At 61.1% G+C, this 22,147-nt stretch overlaps 1 protein-coding gene across 15 annotated transcripts in view; it reads left to right on the top strand.

The window, feature by feature from the left end:
• The window catches only part of IQSEC1 (IQ motif and Sec7 domain ArfGEF 1), a 284,665-nt gene that overhangs the window by 219,894 nt on the left and 42,624 nt on the right, over positions 1-22,147 (top strand). Inside the window, exon 1 of one of the 15 annotated variants that reach the window (XM_064496177.1) lies at positions 7,381-7,486. The exons of 13 other annotated variants lie outside the window; for them this stretch is intronic. In XM_064496177.1, the coding sequence (XP_064352247.1) occupies positions 7,422-7,486 (65 nt within the window). In that variant the 5' untranslated portion in view covers positions 7,381-7,421. Of the gene's footprint in view, positions 1-7,380; positions 7,487-22,147 lie in introns of those variants that run through there. One more of the 15 variants, XM_064496186.1, reaches the window with a different exon arrangement.

The raw sequence follows: 22,147 nt of genomic DNA, 5'->3' as shown, positions 1-22,147 counted from the left end.
CCTCCCCCAGGAAGCCTTCCCTGATGGCCACCCCACCAGCTCTCAGCCGTTCCTGCCTCTATGCCAGGGAGATCCCGTGACTGCATTGGTCACCCACTCTGGCGCTCTGGCATAGGACAGAGATCCCCACATTTCTGCAGGTGTCAGAATCACCTGGAGGGTGAGAATTTGCATTTCTAGTGACTCCTAGCTGGGACTGCGGTTGCTGCTCTTCCTAAGACCACACTCTGAGAACAAGGACACAGACTGAGCATCAGCGTCCCTGGGCTCTCATCCTAGCTCCATCACTTGTGGGCTGTGTGTCTTTGGGCAAATTACTCACCCTCTCTGGGCTTTGGGGCCTCTGTGATAAACTGAGATGTGAAGGCCCCACGTAGAGCTGCTGTCAGGATCGTGCAAACGCGTGTGGGAACAGGGCTAACCCTGCAGCCCCTTCCCCACCGAACTTCCCGAGGGCAGGACCCACGTCTCATGTGTTCTGGATCCTCTGAGACACCCAGCCCGTGCCTGAGGGACAGCTGCTGACCACACTTAGGAACGCAGGTGTCCGCGCCCAGTTACAGACTCATTCACATTGTCCATTAATCTAGGGTCGGGGACCCCGGTCAGGCTGGTTGCAGGCTCCCTCCCACTGGGACGAGAGACGGTTTGGTTTAAGCCAACAGCGTAAAGGAGATTGCAGAGGGGGGTGTTTAACCCCCTTAAGAGGAGCTGTTGTTTTCAGAGCGCTTGGTGGCATTGGTTTGCAGGAAAGGGGTCCCCAGCACTTAGAAACGATGGATCTATTCATTGAAGCAGAGGCTCCCTGGGGCCCCGGCGGGCGTGCCCTCCTCGGCATTGTAAGCGCGCAGTCAGGAGCGGGGAAGCTAACATGGCATTAGCGATCCACTGTGCTTCAGGTGCAAAGTGAAGTGAAGCTGAGTGGGCAGACCGCTCCCCCGAGACTCCCTAGAACCTGGACCCGGCCCTGCCGCGGCTGAACGGGCAGCATGTTTCAGCTCGTGCGGGTCTGTCTCCCTCCCCGACCTCAGGCCTGGGGATGCGGCTCGGAGCCCCAAACTCCATGGTCCCCAGCTCCCAGGGGCCTCGCACCCAGGAGCCCTGAGAGTGGGTTTGGCCCTGGGCCGGGCGTGCTGATGGGGAGGTGTGGGCGGCTGGGCAGGGGAGGGGAAGGCAGGGCCTGCCTCCTGATTTGGCCCCACCTGGCCCTCTGGGGACGTTTTGCTTTTTGTTATTCTCTGTGCAGAGGAGAAGGCACAGGTCTAGCTTCATGGTTATGGTCATGTTTGGGGGCGAAGTGCACCTGGGCTCAAATCCCCATCATCCAGGCACTAGCTGTGTGGCCTTAGGTAAGTTACTCAGCCTCTCTGAGCATCAGCTTATCTAGAAAATGGAGGGTTGTTGAGAATTGAATGTGATCACTTCTGTCAAAGGCCTGATGCAGGTGTGCACCCTGTGAGAGGTGGCCCCAGCTGTCAAGAGAGGAAACCGTCCCCAGGGCTTAAGGAAGAGGCGAGAAGAGACAGAGAGGGGGAAGGGGGCTCAGAAAACCCAGTCCTCTTGCCTGGGGTCCAGGACTGCACACCAGATCTGGGAACTGGGATTTGATTGCAGGTGTGAGCGCTGCCACTCTGGGATGCAGCCCCCTGGGCGGCAGGGCAGGTACGAGGGCCCTGAGGGGACGGGGAGGCACTGCCAGCCTCTGCGGGCGCCCTGGGTGCCCGGCTCTGGCTGGACAGCTACAGGCGGTGTTGCCAAGCCTCACACCACTCCTGCAGGGAAGGTGCGGCCACCCCGCTGTGTGGGTGAAGACACCGAGGCCCTGGGAAGCTGGGGAACTTGCCCGAGGTCTCGGGTTGGGGTGGAGGAGCTGGGGTGTATGTTCTAGCCTGCCGCCCGGCCTGCCCCTTCCCTCTGGGGCAGAGAAAGGGGTGGGGGGAGACCGGCTTGGGCTCTGTTGCCGGCACAGAGAGTGAGCGCGGGGGCAGGCCCGAACAGTCTGGAGCCTGCTTCCTGGAGCCGTCCCTGAGGGAGGGCTGCGCCCACCCGCGTAAGCGTCGCGGGTCATACCCTTCCCCCCCCAAGGACCTGGCGGTGGCTTCCTCGTGCCACCAGCCAGGAAAAGAGGGTTGAGGATGAGGGACTGAAGTGGGGGCACTTCTGAATGTGTCCTGGGGCTGGTAGGGCGCCCGGATGGGGAGTATGATGAGCAGTGTGGTTTCGGGGCTTGGGGGAGGTTGGGGAGAGACCATCGCTGGTGCAGGTGGTTCAGCTTCTTTCCTTCTGAACACCTTCCTGATGCCGTCAGGCCGCTTGAATCCTGCAAGCACCCTGACGCTTGGCCATTTCCCACCCATTTGATAGACTCAACTCAAGTGGCCGCACTTAGAAGCCACGGGTCTGTTTTCCGCAGGCCCTGTCCCTGGGGCTTTAGACGAGCAGTCCAGCTCACCTGGCCGCACCCAGCAGAGGGACGGGGGGTGGGGGGTGTTCACACAGGAGCCGCCAGGCTGGGGAGGGTTGTGGTGCGCACGTTCTGACCGTGGCCACTGCCACCATCTCTGTTCACTTTGACAACACTCCAGCATCGGCTGTGTGGCAGGGGTGGCGGGTGCGCTGGGGATCCAGGCTGGGGGGGCTTCTTGGAGGAGGTGATCATTCCTGGCTGGCTGGCTTCTCTGTGGAATTCTGTGTTCTGTGCAGCGTCTCTGGCTTTTCACCGCATCCAGTGCTCATACAAATAAGTTCTGTTCCATAGGGACCCACAGGTCACCCGTGCCCAGGCTGTGTGTCGGGCTGTCCATGTCCCTGCTGTGCCACCCGGCAGCGGGGGACTGTGGCCTGGGAGGCAGGAAGCTGGGGTCAGCGGCACTGTTTCCAGGACCTGGCCACATGCACAGGGCTCACCCCTCACCCCTCGGGGAACCTCGGTTCCCTGTGGAATGAAGAGCTGGGCTGGAGGGCCTGTCACAGAGCCCCCTCCTAGACCCGGAGTCCCAGCGGTGCTGCAGGGTGTTCCTCTCAGTGATGTGAAGAGGGACTCTCGTGATCAACAGACAGGGAGAGAGGCTGACCTGCTCAGAGAAAGGCCTGAGAGGCAGCGTAAGTGCAGCCTGGAGCCTGGGGTCTCTGCGCACTGGCTCTGCTGGGCCTCGGAATCCCCCAGAAGGTGCTCGAAGACCTGTAGTCCCTTGGACCACCGTGTCTTTTATTGATTTCTTCATTTGACTGCTTTTTTTTCTCTGCAATAATAATCACTTGTTTAAATTTTTGAGAACTTTATGGTTCAAAAAAGCTCCCCTCCGTCCTTCCCACCCCGTACCTCAAGCTTAGATGGCAGAGGCCCATCTCCAGGAGCTTCTGGAACCCCCAGGTTCCCTTCCCAGAGGCAACCACCAGTACCTGTTTCTTGGGGCTCGTTTAAGAAACAGTCTATGACCCTATTATCCTGCACAAACATAATCTTGTTCCGTGTGTCGTGCTGTGTGTGCGCTTCACGTTTGTCTGGACTTTTTATCACAGTGTGTCTCAGGTCTTTTCCTGAAGGTGTGTCCTTTTAACACAGGGCTCCGTTGGTTCATGCACCACAGTTTATGTAACTAATCCCCACTGAGGGACGTGGTCTGTGTCCTCCTCCATGGTCTGCTGTTACAGCTAATGTTCTTGGCACATGGGTGGGTAGCTCTGTAGGGTCTGTTCCTAATGGAGAATGTCCTTCTTGTCTGAAGCTCACCTGGCCTGGCCCTGTTGGATTTGGTTTTGTTTTTGTTGTTTGTGAATGGAGGTACGGGGGACTGAACTCAGGACCTCGTGCCTGCTGAGCACACACTCTGCCACTGAGCTGTATCCCCACCCCACCGGCCCTAGCGTTTTCATCGCCATCTTCCCCCAGGAGATGTGGACTCTGCTCTGCTGGGTCTTGTCCGCAGGGCCCGAGGCAGGACACTGGGGGTTTGGCTGAATGGTCAGACATTCAGGTGGAGCCAACGCAAAATCCCATCGGGGAGCTTCAGTATTTCAGGCTGACAAACCTTTTCTGTGGAGAGCTCAGTGTATCTTAGCTTGCAAGCCCTAAGTCTCTGTTCAGCTCTGTTGTAGCACAAAAGTAGCCATAGACAGTGCATAAATGAATGAATGTAACTCTGTTCCAATAAAACTTTATTTAAGAAAGCAGGCAGTGGGCCGGACTTGCCTCCTAGGCATTAGTTGGCCTTTGATTTATTCAGCTGCTGGGACCTCAGTGCCCAGGCCCATAGTAGGCACGGGGGAAGCCACAGAGCAGGCCTGGCCAGGACAGCACGGCTCATTGGTGTGACGGGTGAGCAGGGGCAGAGGAACCCCCGAGCGTGTGGAAGGAGGCTCGACTGGATTGGGAGCCAGTCAAGGTGGCCTTCTGGGTGAAGTCACATCAAAAGCCGAAACCCAAGTCCTAGCCGTGAGCCAGCAGAGTGGGGAGGTGGCAAGGTCTGGAGAGATGAACCAGGTCAGGCTTCCCAGGGGCAGGCCTCTGGGAGAGGCTCTGCAAAGGTTGGCCTCTGGCGGCGTGGGTGCCGCGTGTCTGGTCAGAGGAGAACAGGGAGGCTGTCAGAAGCCTGGGGCTGGGGGTGAAGTCAGACTGTGTGAAGCAGGCCCAAGGCAGGTAGCTCAGGACTGAAACCCAGCACGACGCAGTGCAGCCAAACTTCTTCAAGCCTTTCCTGCATCCTGCAGCCTTGCAGACAGGCTCCTACTCACCCCTCGAGGCCCAGCCCAACTACCCCTTCATTTCCGGAGCCTCTAGTGGGGCAGAGTTACAGGCTCCTTCCCTTCAGGTCGTCATCTCATCAGACCCAGGGGCTCGAGTCACAGCAGTGTCCCCCCACCGTGCCTCAGGAGACAGGCGTGGAGTCAGCACTGATAAACACTTGACAAATTAAATTCAACGGCAAGGTGAGTTAGCCAGGGGAGAGTGGCCCGTGAGCCTCGCCTTACGGTTGAGGAAACAGACTCAGAAGGCTGGCAATTGGCCCGAGTGGTGCGTGCAGGACTTCTGCCCCGCCCAGTCCTCCCAGCAGGAAGAGGGACCTCCTCTGCCTCTCTGGGCCGGACCTTTCCCCACCTGCCTCACGGCTGCCCACATTATTCATCTGCAAAGCAGTCACCTGGGAGCAGAAGCAGAAGGCACACTTTGCAGAAAGATCGAAACCAAACCAAACCAAGAGAATGAAGAGGCATTTGGTTTCCAAGGACTCCATCCTCTGGCAGTTCGAATGCTAACAGGGAAATTCAACCCCCTTCTTCTAAATCCCAGCCGGAACTATGTCGCCAAGACTATCCTGGCGGGTGGCGAGGCCCTGGGTCTGGAGAAGTGCCTGGAATTCCTGGAGAATCCGGGTCGTGCGGCTGTTGAAGCCCGTGTCTGGAGTGCTCCGGCAGCTGGGCCGGCGAGTTCTCTTGGCTCCATGTATTACAGCCTATTTTTAGAGGGCAGTTCAAGCTGGGGTAGTTCTCCATCCCCCGCCCCCAACTGGACTATTTCAGCTCTAACAGCTCTATCCCCCACTCACCTCCCACCACCACCACCAGGATGCAGGATGTGAATGAAGGTCTTCTCCTTCCAGAACCCAGTGTGCAGGGCTTCCGCCTGTCTTGATTCCAGCTGTCCTGGTGGCTGCGAGATGATGCCGCACTGTGGTTCTGATTTGCGTTTCCCTAGTGACTAGCGATGTTGAGCATCTTTTCACGTGCTTACTGGCCATTCATACATCTTCTCTGGAGAAATGTCTCTTCGGATCCTTCGCCAATTTTGTATTGTTTGCCGTTTTATCGTTGAGTTGTAAGAGCCTTTTATATAGTATGGATACTAGACCCTTATCAGATACACGATTTGCAAGTAATTTCTCCCCTTCTGTGTCTTTATTTATTTTTAACATGAAACATGAGAAGTGAATGGGAGGAATGTGAGGTGGGCTGTGAGGGCATTGGATGCCTAGGACCCCTGGGGCACAGGCCTGGCTGGAGGCATTGCCTTTTCCCATGCTGCAAACTGGCCCGCCCAGCCCTCTTCCTCAACTGTTCCCCACCTGCCCGTTTCCCCATCTGGGAATAACACTCCTCATCAGGCCCTTTGCACCACCCCCTCCAAATGAAAGATGCAGCCGGGCACAAGATGATGCCCCTGCATGAGTGGCTTCCTGCAGCTTCCTGACTCCTGCAGACCTGCCATATCCTGGCCCTCCAGAGATGGCCTTGCAGATGGGGTGGCCTGGGACAGGTGGGGCTGGGATTGTGTCTGTGTCTGCTTGGTGTCTCCCAACCACATGTGGGTGGAGGACAAGTGTGGGTACTGGGTACTGTGCCCACCTTCAAGGAGCCCAAGGACAGATGATAAATAAGAGTGCAAAGTGAGACCAGCAAGCGTGATTGCTTATGGCAGGGAGAGCTGTGCAGCCTGGGAGAGGTGGAGGTGAGGGAAGCCTCTCCAAGTTAACTCAGTTAAACTGAGCCTGGGTTTCCTCTTCTGGAAAGTGGGGCATGTAATAATGCCACCTGCATCACAATGTCGTCTTGAGGACCAAACATCAGTAGAGAGCTCTAAAATGCTAATTAGTATTGCTTTAAGTTTGCCTTGGGGCCTGAAGGGTGTCTCTGGGTGAGGGAAGGAAGGGCAGGGAGTTGGGTGGGCTTAGGGAGAAAGAAGCTGCCTCCACCAGATCCTCACCAAAAATGCCCCCTAAAGGGTGTCCCTAGCCTCAGGATGGGACCCACTCCCGGATCTCTGGGGCAGGGGCCTCCGAGCCCAGAACCACAGCACCCATTAAAGCAAAGGTCCCATTTTATAAACTGAGGCCAAAGTCAGGATTGGCAGAGGTTGGCGCCGTCAGCAGAGTAGGCTACAGTTGGCTGGTTTGGGGGTTTGTATTTGTTGTGCTTACATACGGCTACTGGGGGGCTGTGTGTCCGAGGGGGCGTGCAGTCCTCCCACGGGAGGGTCCAGAGGGCCGGGACAGCGGATGCCGCCACGGAGAATCCGCCACTTCTGCTCGCAGCCCCACCCCCGAGCGCCCGCCTCCGGCCCCGCCTCCTGGGCTCGGCCCCGCCCCCTTCCCGCGGCCCCGCCCCCGCCGCTCGCCTCCCGCCGCCGGGCCCCGGCCCCGCCCCCGCCCGGGCCACATTCCTCCGGCCCGGCCTCGCGCTGCGCCAGGCGGGCGGCGGCGGCGGCGGGGCGGGCGCGGCCGGCCTGGGGCTCGGACTTGGGGCCGGGAGCGGCGGGGTCCTGCGGACGCTGGGCCGGGCGACCCGAGGTGGTCGCGCGGCGGGTGGGCAGGTCTCGGGCGGTCGGGTGTCGGCCCCGGGTCCCGCCGCCGCCGGCGGGAGTCGGCGGCGCTCGGCCGGGCCTGGGTCCCGGGCGCCCTGCCCCGCCAGCTCCCGCCGCGGCCGCCATGTGGTGCCTGCACTGCAACTCGGAGCGGACGCAGTCCCTGCTGGAGCTGGAGCTTGACAGCGGGTAAGGGCCCCGCGCGGGGCGGCCGTGCGACGCGTGTCGGTGTGAGTGAGCGCCCGGGGGCCGCGGGCCTGTGAGCGCCCGGGGCGGAAGGTGCTCGTGTCCCTGTGAGCGCGCGTGGGGGCCGCGCGCGGACCCCGCGGAGCGCGGCGTGTGTGCGTTCGCGCCCGCCGGTGCCTGTCGGGACGGAGCTCGTGCGCGGCGGACTTCAGCGGAGAGACTGACGGGAGTTGGTATCCGGTGCAGGCGGGCCAGCAAGTGGTCGGGAGTTTGTGAGAGGGAGGTGGCCAGCGGGCGTCTGTGCTGGGTCAGGTCTCTGGCCGGCGGGGGTGCCAGGGAGTCCTCCTGCAGGCCTGTTTATGCCAGACCTTAGGCCTGGGTAGCCTCTGCCCGGGAGACCCCGAGTCAGTGTGTGGGTCCAGGAACCCGCTGGGGGGCTACACGCAGGTGGCCCGGGTGTGCCCTGGCGGGGCCACCTGGGAGTCCCTGGGGCACCTGGAGCCCAGGAAGGCTGAGTTCCGCGTGGCCGCTGCTGTGACTGAGTGCAGCGGCGAGGGGTCTGCTGGCGGCGTTGGGGGTGTCTTATGTGTGTCTGGTGTGGTCAGGGACGGGGTCTGGTGGGGGTGAGCTTGTGTCCGGGAGACCAGCCCTGTTCTGCTTCAGGGCCTGTGGGGTGGCTGTCTGAGCATCCAAGGGCCCGTGTTTATGGAGGGAGCAGGAGAATGCGTATGTGCTGGGAATACCGATTTCCTCGCTCTGCTCGCCAGCACAGCTGCCCCTGAGCTGTCTGCAGGCCCCTCGGAGCAGAGCTGCAGGGCAGAGAGGATTTGTTGACAAACTGACTTAGCTTGTGTTGGGCCCCCTGGGAGGGAGCCCACCTGCAGCCGTTTGATCTTTGAATTGAGAAATTCTGCAGTGTGTGTCTGGCAGTTGCACTGAGAACGCACATGTGTTCCCCCTCTCCACCCCGGGGGCCGGGGCTCTGGGCCTGAGGCTCCAGGTGGGGTTGTGGGGATGCGGTTCCCTAGGACCCACTGCTTCTTGCAGCAGGGGCGGAGGCCAGGCAGGCTGCAGCTGCAGAGCCAGCTGTCTGGAATTGGTGGCATCAGTCCGAGAATGGGGGTCGCGATATTCACATCGCACACGTGCCACAGCCTCTTACGTAGCTGTCCACCCGTTTGCACTCTTGGCCTTGTGATGCCGCATTCCCATATTGCAAGGGTGCAAACTGAGGTCTCATCAGCACCAAGGCTCTGTGGTTTATTGAGTGCCTGCTGTGTACAGTCCCTGCTCAAGGCACTGGGGACATAGCACTGAGCAGAACTCAGAGTCTTTGTCCTCCTGGGGCTGCAGGCTGGTGGGGACACAGTAACAGGCTCGTTCTGCTGGCTGTGCCTCCTCCCCACCCCCAACTGAGAGGGTCTGAGGAGTCTGTGGGTCCGTTAGGACTTCTCTGGTATCACCCTTCCAGTTGGGATGTCCACGCACCTCTCCGGTGTATTTCTTAATACTCATCCCTTCTTATTGGAAGTTCCTCCTGGTATCTGATCTAAATCCTCCAGCTGCAAGGAAGCCTGCTTAATCCTTTGTGGTCAGGGCTGGTGAAGAACAGCTGCTCCCCCAGTCACAGCGTGGCCAGTTGCCCTGGTGATAGACAAGCCCTGCGCAGACCCAGCCCACAGTTTGCCCTTGGGCTTCAGAGCAGGTGGGTCCCATTTGCCCCGAAGGAAGCCTGGGGAGGGCGGGAGAGATCAGCCCAGCCCTGGCCTGTGGTGGCTTAGCCAGGTGCTCCTGGGGCTGGCCAGCTTGCTCCCCCGACCCAGAGTCCTTCCAGGTGGCCACTCACCCCCTAAACCCAGAGAGGATCCAGCACACTCCAGAGACCTCGGGACACCCCCAGTCTGTAAAGGCTCAAGACACCCTGTTGCGGTACAGCCCTGCCACCCCCCAGCGGCCGGAGCCTCTCCCCACCTCCCTTTCTAAATGGGCACATCGAGGCCGGGCGTCGGGGGACTTGACCGGAGTGTTACCAGGCGAGCCCAGAGGAGAACCCCAGTGTTCTGACAGAGGGCTTGTAGGGGCACCCTGCTGGGCCCTCAGGCTTTCGCTCAAGTAAGTCGGACTCTGAACTAGTTGTGCTAATATTTACACAGCTCTGGTTCAGAAACGGATGGCACTGCGGGCTGCACAGTCAAACAGTGTGATGACTGGACAAATAGGCCTTTCTGGAAGAGATTGGACAGGGCTCCCGGGCTGCAGGAGCTCAGCGTACACCCGTGCCTCTGTGCGTATGCGGGTGTTATCTGGCCGGACTCTGTGGGACGGGAGACCATGGTTTGCCAGGAGAATCCATGGGTCCAGGTCAGCTTGGGCTGTCAGGAAGGAAGGGCTCAGGGAGGTAAGCAGGCTTTATTCTAGATCCCAGCTCAGCCCCGTGAGCCTCAGCCTCCCCATCCTGGAAAGGGAGTAATGCCACTGCTTCATGGTGGTGCTGAGACCTTGCAGGGGGTCCAAGGCCTTCACTCGATGGGCCCCCGGCCTCAGTCAGATGCTCAGTAGCCCAGGTCAGATCTCTGCTCTTCCCCCGCCTGTGACCCGCTGGATTTTCTTCCTTCCTCTTTTGTAAATTTCCTCTGAATTATGATGACGTGTGGAATATCCGCCTGGTTAGCACAGAGGCCCAGCGGCCGCATGGCGCGGACAGGCTGGGACCCGCCAAGGAGAGTTCTGCAGGGGCGGCGGCCCAGGGCCCCTGGAAGTGTGCATGTCTGCATGGTGCGGGAGGGCATGCCAAGGCTGTGGAGAGTGATTTATCACTTGTCCTCAAAAGCAAGTCGTAATGAGTTTGAAGGCCACATGGCTCTTGAAGAATTAATTGTTCTGCCCTTCAAGAGCCTGTCTGTTGCCACTGCATGAGCTGCTACCGAGAGGAAGGTGATAGCGATGGTGGTGGAAGATGTGGCGTGGTGCCACCTGGACCCGCCACTCTTCTGGCCACCATGGCTCTGCCCAGGTTGGATGAGTGCCCCTTCGAGCCCCGGGCTGTGCCTCGTGCATGGCACTGGCCACATGGTAGGCACGACCATCGGCAGCAAGTGGTGCTCCTGGCCCAGAGGAGCTTTGTTGTTTAGAGAGATGTGTGCCACCCACATCACACTTACTGCGTTCCTTCATTCAGGGCCCACTCTGTCAGGCCCTGGGCTGGGTGTGGAGGAACCAGAGGACTCTTGTGAAGCCGTGCGCCCCAGGGCCCAGGTGTCAGGTTAGACTCCGCCTCTCCCCAGCTGTGTGGCTTCAAATATGTTGCCTCCCCATCTGAGCCTTGATTTTCTCATCTGTAAAATGGGGCCAGAAAATACCTGGTGGGACGCGTGCAGCTCTGCCGGCTGCCTGACATCACATGGTGTGTCCCCATCGTCGCGTGCTCCTCTCCGCTGGTTTCCGGAGCCTGCAGGGGTTTCTGTGTGTTCTGTCCTTGAGCGACTGGGTGGGGCCTGGGGTTCTCTGACTCTGACCTCTCTCAGCGCTTTAGTCCTCCGTGGCTGTAGCCTCTCTGCTCCTTGAGGGAAAGGGCCTTTTATGTCTGGTTTACAGCTTCCTACCGTAGTGACAATTTACCGTGAACCGAAGGCCCTAGTGTCATGCCCTAGCCAGAGTCCCCTCCCTCTTTGCCGGATGGGGAGACTGACGGCGTTGTTTATCCCTCCCTGCTCTAAGCTCAGTGCGCTAACAGTAATAGCGGGGGCTGGCGGCTGGTGAGCCGTGTGAGCAGGCCTGGGTTCTCAGAGCACTTTGTGAGTGAGGGCTTCTGCTGTGCCCGTTTTTCCCCTGGAGGGAGGCGACAGATGACTCCCCGGTGTCACCAGCCGAGTCCTAGAGCCGAAATTTGAACTCAGTCTGCCCGGCTCTGCGGTCTACGCTCTTCAGAGCCACTGTCTGCTTCCTCGGGGTTAAATCGTCTTCAACAGAACATGTCCCATCGCAGAGGGAACCTGTTGCCTGTTTCCCAAACCACAGAACAGGCATCTAGTGTCTCCTGCCTTCAGGATTCCTCAAATGTTCCAAATGCCCTAGCCTGCAGGCAGGTGGATGACAGTGCCTCGTCAGGCCCTGCAGACCCCAGAGGCGGCTTCCCAGGCACTCCAGCAGGCTGCTGGACAGTGCCCCTTGGTCCCGAGGACTTGCCGCATCTTGAGGGTCACCCGCTTGCCCCAGGTCAGCTTCGATGTCGGGGTGTGGCACGGGTCTCGGGGACAGAAGCCGCCTGTCCCCTGACTCGCTGTGGGATCCATGCAAACGCAACTGGCTTCTGTGTGGTGAGGACACCCAGAGCCAGGGCCTTTGCCGTCACTAGGGGGGACACGTGTGTGGGCTGCTGAGTTCGATCCCCTGGGAGGAGAGAAGGACCGTGAAGAGAACTGGAGAATTTGGAAGAGTCCCGGCTGGGAGGCAGCCTCCTTGTTTGGGTTCTGCGAAGTGGCCTGTCACCCAGGTGGGGTCGGTGTCTGTCTGCCGGTGCGAGGACTACCCCCCGGTGCCTGTTCCAGGAGAGGAAAGCAGACGTCTTTGCTTTTCTGCTTCTGGCTGGGAGGCCACGTGGTATAAGAAACAGACACATCCGTTCGCGTGCAGCCTCTAAGACGATGCCTGCCGTGGTGCAGAGGGAGCTCGGCAAGTGCACTGCGGTCCTTGTCAGTGATGTCGTCTGTCCTGGCCCTTGTGGAGCTTGGAAGGGTCCCTCCCTCCAGAGAGGAGGCCCTGGCGTCGGTCATCACATCCCATCCCCTTTCCGGGCCCCCGTTTCCACCTCTGAAGACAGGGGAGCCGTAGCCCCTGGGGTCGTTTGCTGAGGGAAGATGATTGTTCCAAGGTTGGGGGCAGATGCCGTAGCCTGGACCTCAGCCCCAGCTCTGTGCCTCACTCTCTGTGGTCTTCGGCACATTCCTTAGCCTTTCTGGGCCTCGGTTTCTCCATTTGTAAAATGTGAGTGACACACATTGCCCAGAGTTGCCGTGGGGATTAAATGAGTTAGTCCCCATAAAGTGCTTAAACACGCAGTGTGCACACCTTTAGCTGTCCAGAGCCGAGAGGTTTGCACTGTTCTGGATGGGGTGGGTGGCCTCCCTTCTTGGCCGCAGGCAGGGCCGGGGGTCGGGGGAGCGGTTCCTGGGCCAGGGCTGGTCACTGAGTGAGGTGACGGAGCCTGGGGGGGCCAGAGCGCAGACTTGGCGAGACGTGGTGCAGCCCGTGGGCTCCTGTGTCCTTACAGCCCACTGCTCCCAGCTGAGGACTTAACCTCCCACTGGAGCAGGGCAGTGAGGGGTGCTTTGCCCGTGGACTGGAAAAACGTTCACAGCTAGAGTGAAGGTTTCAGACGGGGCGGGCAGGTGGCCTGCACGTGGGTGGGGAGCGGTCTCTCGGGGCCTGGGCACGCCTCAGGGCTGGGGCACGCGGGCTGACGCCCTCCCCGTGGCCAGTGGAACAGGGTGGCCGTGCCTCTGGGGCTCTTAGCTGGGGGCCTGTGCTGGGCCATCTTGTCCTCTGTGGGCTGCTTCTGCTGCTAACGTAGCCGAGAGCCCCGGGGCGCGGCCTCGCCCTCGCCAGGTGGGAGGGCAGTGGCCCCTGGGGCTGGCGGGACTTGTCAGGAGTCCCGGCTCTGCCCTCCATGAACGCGTGGCCAGGCAAGGTGGTCACCCCCGCGAGCCGTGATGGCCTTACCTGTCGGGTGGGGGCCGTGGCGGGGAAGCACTGCGGGTGCACGCACACCCGGGGCCCCATCCGTGCTGGCAGGAAGGGGAAGGGTTCAGCTGGGTTGGGCATATCACCGCCTGTCTTTGGGGGGTCCGGACAGGTTTGAGCGAGGCTAGCACGGGCTGCAGGATGCTATCTGACGTTCAGGGGGGTGGGTAGAATTCACACGCTCCCGTCCTGTCGGGGCCTCCCAGGAGCCTGGTGAAGTAGCTGGTGTCACTCCCGCATTACAGACAAGGAAGCTGAGGCTAGAGAATAAAAGCAGTGTGTTTAAGCTTTGCAGACTATAGATTTGGCCTCCCCTCCCTGACCTTGTTGGGGGGCTTGGGCTTGCTAGAATGGAGGATGAGGAAGGGGCCGGGGGGGCGGAGGAGCAGGGCAGACAGGAGCCTGCAGGCCCCCTGCCGAGCCCCGGCTTCCACACACCCAGACTGCAGCCCGGGGTCCTCCCAGGAGGCACACGTAGATGGACAGAGTCCACTTTGCGGAGTGGACACAGCCCTGTTGAGGCTCTGGCTGGTGGCCTTGTATCTCAGAAACATGTTTATGGCCCAAGGGTCTAAAAAGTGTCCCCCAGATTCCCTGACGTGTTCGAGGACTGTCCCCCGGGCGGTGGGAGAGCAGGAACCAGGACGGTGCTAGCATGGTGGTAGGGGTTCAGGAAGTGCTGGCTGCTCCCAGTTTCTTGCTCATTGGTCTCAACTACAGTTACTGTTCCGGTGGCCGGTGGCCGGTGGCCTGTATTTCCCTGTGTAGATCCTGGACGGGACCCGTGCGGGGGCTGGAGAGGAAGCGTTTGGGGAGGGCATGGGGGAGGTGCAGCCCTGCAATTCCGAGTCGCTGTTCCCTCTGGTCCTTGTTGACTTTCTTAAAGCCATAAATTAAATGTGCAAGGTTTTGTTTTTTTTCCCCTACTCAGTAAAAATGGCAAAATGGCCCAGGAAGACATCGGCCTTGACTGGATAGCAGGTTCTCAGCAGTATTTTAAACTCTTTCTCATGCAAAACTTTAAATATATACAGACTAGAGAGAATGGCATAATGGCCCCCAGATTATTTTGAAGCAGATCCCACATGTTTTGTTGATTTTAAACCAGTGGCTTGTCATGTGTTAGCTCTTTCCGGTAGTGGAGGTGTCTTGTTGCCGGCGGGGGTCCCCAGAGCAGATCGCACGTTCCCTGAACAGCCCCTGGCCCATCCTGGGAACCCAGAACCTGGGCCAGTTTCCCGGCTTTGAAGGCCAAGTGATGCTCGCCGTATGGGGGGAAATCTACCCGGGAGGCCAGGCCTGTAGATTCCCTCAATCAGACAATGCTTTCCTGGGGGAGGGGCTCTCAGCTCTCCCCTCAGCTCTGGGTGCCCCAGGCGCCTGCCTCCATGCCTCAGGTCCCCAGGCAGGGCTGGGGCTCTCTGCTGAGTGTCCACACAGGGCCCTGCCAGGTGGTAGGGGTGGGCAGTGGCATCTGCGCCCCTGTCCCTGCAGACATGATGAGCCCTCATCTTGCTTGGCCTCTGAATGGCCTGACACACTGCCTCCAAACTGGGCTGCGAGACAGCCCCTGGCCACCCCTGCCGCCCTGCGTCCCCCTGCCCACTGCAGCTCCTCTTCCCCGCATCGGTCAGGCCTGGGGTGGCCGGGGCCCCTGCCAGGCCCTCTCCCCTTCTCTCCATCCTGCAGCTTCTCCTCTGGCTCCTTAGCTGCCTCCCCACCCCGAGGCTGCTCCCCCCACCCCCAGGCTCCACGCGGAGTGCCAGAGTCGTGCCACCTCTGCCCGCCCCACAGCGCCGTGCCTGCAGCCTGGCACACGTGGGCCATCAGGAGATGTTAGTTGCCATCATTCTAAGTGGACACAGAGGACCCTCAACCAAACGTAATCAGAAAGCCAACAGGGGATCCGAGTTCCACTGCAGTCCTGCTCTGCGCCCGGGCCCTTGTCAGTGCCCTCCTCTGTCTCCTTGGCTGTGGGTGCCGGTCTTGGGTCACAGGGTCTGATGCCTATTTTTTAGCGAAGGCCACTCCTTAAGGCATCTTCCCACCGCTGCCCACTCATCCGTCCTGGTCCCCGTGGTGCCTGTGCCACCAGGGGCGGCCCGCCCTGCGCTGCGCTACCAGCAGCTGCCTGAGCGCTTCCTGTGTGGCAGGCTCCAGCTGAGGACTCATGCCTGCATTGCCTTGTGGCCCTCACAGCCGCCCTGCAAGCTGGACGACACCCCCACTTAGGGCTAGTGGGACAGAGAGGCCTAGCCACTTGCCCAAGGTCACACAGCTCCTGCCTGCTGGGTGCCAGACAGGGAAGGGCTCTGCTGCAGCTGGGGGAGGTTGAGGGGGTTGCTGTTGCCTCCTTGCCACATGGGCTCTGGGGGCCGTGTGGGGATGGGGGCCGGTCGGTGAGGCGGCAGCTCTGGGTCCCAGGAGGCAGGAGGCGGTCAGTGGGCCGACAGGGCAGGTGGCTCCCCCTGCAGAGTCAGAGATGACGAAGGTGAGGGTTGCAGTGGCCTGGCCTTGGTCAACCTCACCCCTCCCTGCCCTCCCCGCCCCATGAGCGTCGTGTGGCTTTGCGTCCCCTCTGTGCCTCAGTTTCTCGAGTATCGGCAAAGTGGGAAGGTGATGTGGCCCCTCCCCCAAATGGTGGTTCTCCACGCCCCAGCACGTGAGCCCTCCGCAGACTGTGGCCTCTGGGTGAGGACGTGCCAGCATGGCTCCTGGTTGTGACAGGCCCCGCGCTGGTAGGGGGTCGACCGTTTGCATGTGTGGAGGCAGGGGTGTGGGGGCTCTGTTCTTTGCATTCAGTGTTGCTGAGAGCCTAAAACTGCTCGAGGAAGTAAAACCTATTAAGAAAAAGGTTGTTAACAGGACGCTGAGGAGTATTACCACAGGAAGTACCTGCGGGCCTGGTGCAGTGGCCGTCACCACTTCTCACCGTCAGGTCCTTCATTCACTCATCCTGCTTCGGGCAGATGCAGCGTCTGGCCCCACCCCAGGTCAGCTCCCAGGCAGGCCGGGAGCCCGAGGCCTCTTGTGGGCTGTGCTCCCTCTGCTGTGGGCACCAGGCGTCTCGGGAAAGGGGACAGTGTGAGCAAATGTGCAGACGGCGCCCCACGGAGACGGTGCCGGGGCTGGAGGGAGACAGGGTGGGCAGAGCCCCGTGGGAGCAGGCGTAGGTGCCACCTGGAGGAGTGGGGACTAGGACTTGGCTGATTTGCAGTTCAGAAAGTGCTTTCTGGCAGCTGGGATGGGAGCAGGGGGTGTGGTGGTGGCCTGGTGGCCATATGGGATGGGATGGAGAGCTGCGGCTGTAAGTGTCCCAGGCCCGAGAGGGCCCCATGCCTGGCCCTGGCCGACCGGGTGGGCCGCGGGCAGGAAGCCTTCTCCCTTCTGCCCACACTCTCTCCTGGAGCCGGCCTCCCCCCCCGTGCCTCCCGCCCGGCTCTCTCGGGGCGTCCCTGGGGCCTGGCCCAGCCCTGTCTGCTGGAGCCTCCACAGAGAGCTGCTTTATTTAAGCCCATTTAGCGCGTATGGAAATAACTGGAGGCTCTGTATTTAATTTGGCTCAGCCGGCGAGGTTTTTGGCTCTGTGTGCGTATGTGCATGTAGTCTGAAGAATCTTTCCAAGCGAGCTCGGGGGTTGGAAGCCCCAGTCACCCTTATGCCAGCAAACCACCGAAACCAGCAAGAACCGCCTGGCTTAGCCGGGATGAGGGCCTGGCGGAGGGCGGGCCGGAGGACGCGGCCCACAGGGAAGACGCAGAGAGGGGAGAGGTGATGCGTCCGCGGATGAGAGCACACAGGTGAGGGAAGCAGCGCTGTAACCTTCAGGTGAGCTGCGGGTGGTGACAGGAGAGCAGCTTCTGGAAGGATGGAGCTGTGCACAGACACACAGCAGCGTCCCTGGCCTCCGAGCAGAGGTACTTAGTGTGCTGTTGGACTGCAGCCCCTTCGCCGACGTCCGTCTTTCTGGCCTCAGGGGACCCAGCGAAGATTCTGGGCCGGGCCTTCTCCTGCCCATCTACGCGGAGCAGAAGCACCTCGCGCGTACCTCGCGCGTTCACGCAGGGCTTCGCAGTGTGTGGAGCGTGTCCACTGAATTCCCACGTGCCGGCTGGGGAAGCGGGCGGGAGCGATGCGATTGCAGAGATGAGACAGCGGAACCCAGAGAGGTGAGGTCACCTGCCTTGAGTCCCTCAGCCCAACAGTGGGCCAGCTGGTGCTCCGGTGGGTCCAGCCTCTACCCACAGCAGCCCCCACTCCCTGTGGATGCTGCCAGAGCTGTCTGGATGGGCGAAGGGGCTGCTGAGAGGTGGGCAGACCCCAGGATGGCACCTGGGCACACAGTTTGGATCAGCACTGTTTGAATTACACTCTGTATGAAATTGATGAAGGAGGACGGCTGGGGGGCTGAAGCTTGGTGGCCACGCTGACCTGAGGCTGTTGATCATCACCCGTGTGGCGGCACCACTTTGGTGGGTCTTGCAAAAGTCAGATGCTTAGAGGACACAGCTGAGGGAAGGCCTGGGCGTTCCCATAGTGGTGCGGAGCTGTTGGAATTCGGAAGCTCTGCCCCTCAGGACTTTTCTGTTCTGAATCGGGTTCCTTGGGAACAGCAGATCCCAGAGCTGCAGGTCTGACTTCTGCTCTTTGCGACGGGTCTTGAATTTTGGTCCTTGGCAAGGACGGCACGTGCAGATGCCCCAGCAGGTGGGCAGGTAGTGCCAGGGAAAGGCTGGGCCAGGCGGGGTGTGGTGTGCTCCAGGGAGCGGTGAGGACAGTGGCGATGGGAGGGCCCTGGCCTCCTGCGGGGGCGGCTGCCACGCAGCTCCTGCTGATTGTGGTCATGCAGGAATGTGGACCCACGTGGCCTGATCTCAGCTGCCGGTTTGGAGCTGTGTTGAGACCTCGTGAGCCCCCTGCTCAGAGAGCTTTGTGCCTTCTAAGGTGCCCCCGTGAGGAGTGGCAGCGTGGGCGCCAGGCCTCCCAGATGGCGGGGCCGCGCCCGTGCTTGGTCCTAGCCCCAGTGGCTCTGGGGAGAATAAAGGGATCTTTCACAGCCTGTCTCTGGAAGTGCAGCCTGTCCTGGGTTCAGCTGCGGGGCTGGCCTGAGAGGCCAGTCCTTCCTCTTGGTTGGGGCCTGGCTGTGGTTCGGTACTCGGGTCCCCGGGCATAGGGTGAGCTCCTCTGGCAACTGGGGCCCCCTCAGGGCTCATAGGATGCCGCGTGAGCTGCACCTTTGGAGCAGCGGCCCCCACCTCTTCCCCACAGCCCCTGCCCCCACCCACAGCCTCCTGGCTCCCCTGCCAGCTGGCTTTCAGCCCAAGGAAAAGCGCACATGAACCTCTTCCTCTGCCTCCCGTCCAAGGCCCCATGGGTGCCGGCCAGCAGGCCTCCCAGGGCCTTGGGAGCTGGGCCATGGTGTCCCCCAGGCGGACTGCATGCAGCCTCTGCTCTTTTCTGACCCGAGGCCTGGGGAGCAGCGCTCTGGGTGAAGAACATAAATCTGTGCTCTGGAGAAGCTCGCTGGGGTCTGCAGCCGTTTGGTGTCACCGAGGCCCACCTGCAGGGCCAGGGAGTGAGTGTGGACACGGGTCTGGGGTCACAGGCCCCGTAGAGGCTGTGCATGTGTCAGGTAGGACCCGGAGGAGTCTGTCCCCTTCCAGGCCTCGGTGCCCCTGCCTATAAATGGGGGTGGAGTCAGCCCCGCGGCAGGGTTGCTGGGAGTGACCGAGGTGGCCCAGGTGAAATGCCCCAACCGGCGGGTGAGGTCTGAGAGGGAAAGGGGCCCATGGCCCTGGTCCGGGAGGAGCTGGGACAGGGCGGGGATGTGGGAGGGCAGGGTGGCGGTGTGCCGGCACCCAGCTCTGCGGGTCTGATCCCAGTCGTCCAGTGGTCCTTGCGCGTCTCGCCTCCGTGTTTGTTGAGTGAACGAACGAATGAGGGACGCTACTTCCCAGGTCCTTCTGGGCCCCAGCGTCACTGGGGTCTCACTCGTGGGGCGTCGCTCTTGGGGCGTCGCTCATGCCTTGTTGTCAGCCCTGGGGACCCTGAGCTGCAGGGAGCAGCACCTAGCCACCCGCTCCCCCCCAGAGCCGGCTTTCCAGTGTGGAGACTCAGAACGCAGGAGGAGAGGTGGTCAGATGGGGAGCCTGCTGGGAAGAGCTCCGCGCAGTGGAGACAGTGAGGTGCGGGGAGGCGGTGCCCATAGCTGCAGAAGCCCCTCTCTCTTCCCTCCTGCCAGGGAGCCCCTGCGCCCCAAAGGACGCCCAGCACTGGCACCCACGTGCCATGAGGGGCCTCCCCTGGCCCTGCGTTAGGCACCGTGTGTGCGCACAGCCGAGTCCCTCAGTGCTCTCAGCTGGGGGACCCCAAAGTCACAAACAGACAGGGAGACCTGATTGCTGCAGGTTCTTGAGTCTGACGTCCTATCCTCAGGTCTTCCGGGCCATTTTAACAGGAGTGACTCACTCGCAGAGCCGTAGGGGGTCCAGCCAGTCTCCAGGAGGCAGACAGGCGTTCTTTTTGTTTGGGAGCAAGGCCCGCACCGCCACCTCCCCGGGGCCGGAAAGGCGACTTAGAAAACATGTTGACAGGACAGGGCGAGGACCTGGCTTGGCGCAGTGGGCTTTTTTCTTCCCTCCGGCTGTACACTGATGAGAACAAGCCTGTCTGAGGAAGGGCGCTGCCTGGCCCCTCTGGGGTGGTTCCTGTCCAGTGAGACTGGGCACCAGCTCTCTGCAGGGCTCCTTGGCAGGGTGCCATGTCCCTGACCCCCTGCCCCGCCGTGCAGGTGGGAACAGACTCAGGGAAGGGGGCCCAGAGCCCTGTGGTGGCCTCCTGCCTGGGCTCACGCCGGTTCACATCAAGACGCCTTCGGGTGCTGAGTGTGTCGCAGGGCCGCGCAAGCAGGCGGGACCCAGGGTGGGGAGTGTGAGGCAGCTTTCCCGACATCTGGGGCGCCCCAAACCCCGCACCTTTCCCGCTGATGCACTGGCAGCCTGAGAAGACCCCGCTCCAGCCACGGCCCATCTCCAGCAGCTGGCAAATGGGGAAGTGCTGAATGCCCATGCAGTAAGCTGAGTGCTAAAAATAGCCCCCTGCTTTGAGATAGTCGTTGTTCCGAGTCCTGATTCTCAAACGTGTATAAAAGCTACTCCTGGGGTGATGCTGCTGCAGCTGGGAGGTGGGGCTGGGCCAGACCTCACCTCCCGGCGTGCCGGCCTCAGGATGGGGAGTCAGGGCCACGGGCCTCTCCCCAGAGGGGATGGGGCAGTCGGGTCAGCGACCTGTCCCCACGTGACCAGAAAGGTGGTGGCTGGACTGCGAGGGAGGGGCTGTTCCAGGCCTGAGGGCCATGGAGGGGTCTGTGGGTTACAGAGGGCAAGAGGAGTCGGGGTGGAAACCAGGGGCCAGAGGAGGGGCTGTGGGCCCTCCCTACAACTGGACAGAGAATGGTGGAGTAAACCCCGCTTCTCTTGGTTTGCCGAATTCAGACCTCAGGCTCCCAAAATTGGCCCTGCCTGAGTGTCAGCTTGCTGGGGGGGGGGGGTCAGGCCCCCTGGGCAGCCCACTGACCACTCCTTGCCCATCAGGGAGAAGAAAGACCCCTCCCCCCCAGGGTAGGGGCTCCCCACTGGCTGCATCCCCGCAGCAGAGGAGGGGCCTGGTCAAGCTGTGTTTTAACAGGATCTGAGTGGAGGAGGGCGGAGGGGTGCGGTGAGAGGGCCTGGAGGAGCCCACTGGAGGAGCTGTGGCAGTGGTGCAGGGAAGACGTAGGGCCACAAAGACCAGCCTGGTGGGGGCAGGCCAGGCCGTCAGAGGCTGGCTCTGTTCTGCAGGTGGAGCAGCCTGACTTGCTGACAGTTGCAGAGTCGGGTATGAGAAAAAGAGGGCTGTCAAGAGAGCTGTCAGGTTACTGGCCTGACAGCCAGACAGACGGAGCTGCTGTCAGCCGAGATGGGCCACTGTGGGGTGCGGGTGGGGACCGCAGGGGCTCAGCTGAGCCTGGGTCCAGGGCTCTGCTGGGCAGCAGAGGGCGTGCCTGGGGTGGAGGTTGGGTTATTCGATTCCTTTCTCGTTACTGTGCTGCCTCGTTAAAGCAAGTAACTGGGTAAAAGTGGAAACCGTCTTGACTCTCCCGACCCCCACCAAGCCCTGCAGGGGTGCCTCTGGATCATCCAGAAAGCTCATCGCCTCCCTCCTTTGGATGCAGTGCTCCCAGTTATCCAGCGAAAAGTCACTTTGGATGTTTCGGTGGGTGTGGCTCTGGCCCCACCCCTGCACCCCCTCTGCCGAGGCCTAGGGGTGTCTGGAGGCCTGGGCACTCGCCGTGGACTCACCCGCGCTGCCCCTTGGTCCACCCTCCCTAGAGTTCCCCGGCCCTGCCTGCTGGGACACACTGCCTCCTGCTTACCACCCCTCCTGAGGCCCCTCTAGGTCATGTTCATCCAGCCTGCCCACCAGGGGAGATGCTTAACACTGCCAGGCCACAGTCTAGGAGGTCCCCCTCCTCCTCCGAGAGGCACAGGGCTTGGGGGTGTCCCCCATGTCCGTAAGTCCCTTTGCTTGCCAGCCAGGCGTCTGTCCTCTCTAAGGACTGCTTATCAACTGTGGTCCGGGCTGTAAGGCATTAGGCCTCCCTGGAGGTGCTGCCTCCCCCCAGACCAGGCAGGAGGGAGGGGGCGTGTGGGCTCTGATTTCACTTGCTGAGTGCCCTCCGGGTGGGCTCAGCCTCTCTGTGCCTGCAGGCTGGGCGAGAGGACTGCATGAGCTACGTGTAAAGCTTGGAACACTGTGGACTGCCTAGACACTGGGTATCATCGCTCCCATCAGCGTCGTCGATTTTGGGGTGAACAGCGGGCCCCTGCTTCTGCCCAGAGCCTCCTCTAACGTTTTTCTTAAGAAAAGTCATTCGTGACTTCGCAG

The sequence above is a fragment of the Camelus dromedarius genome, chromosome 17 (assembly GCF_036321535.1).
Source record: "Camelus dromedarius isolate mCamDro1 chromosome 17, mCamDro1.pat, whole genome shotgun sequence".
Lineage (NCBI taxonomy): Eukaryota > Metazoa > Chordata > Mammalia > Artiodactyla > Camelidae > Camelus > Camelus dromedarius.
The sequence above is the reverse complement of the archived record's forward strand: the minus strand, read 5'-3'. Positions and strand labels throughout refer to the sequence as shown.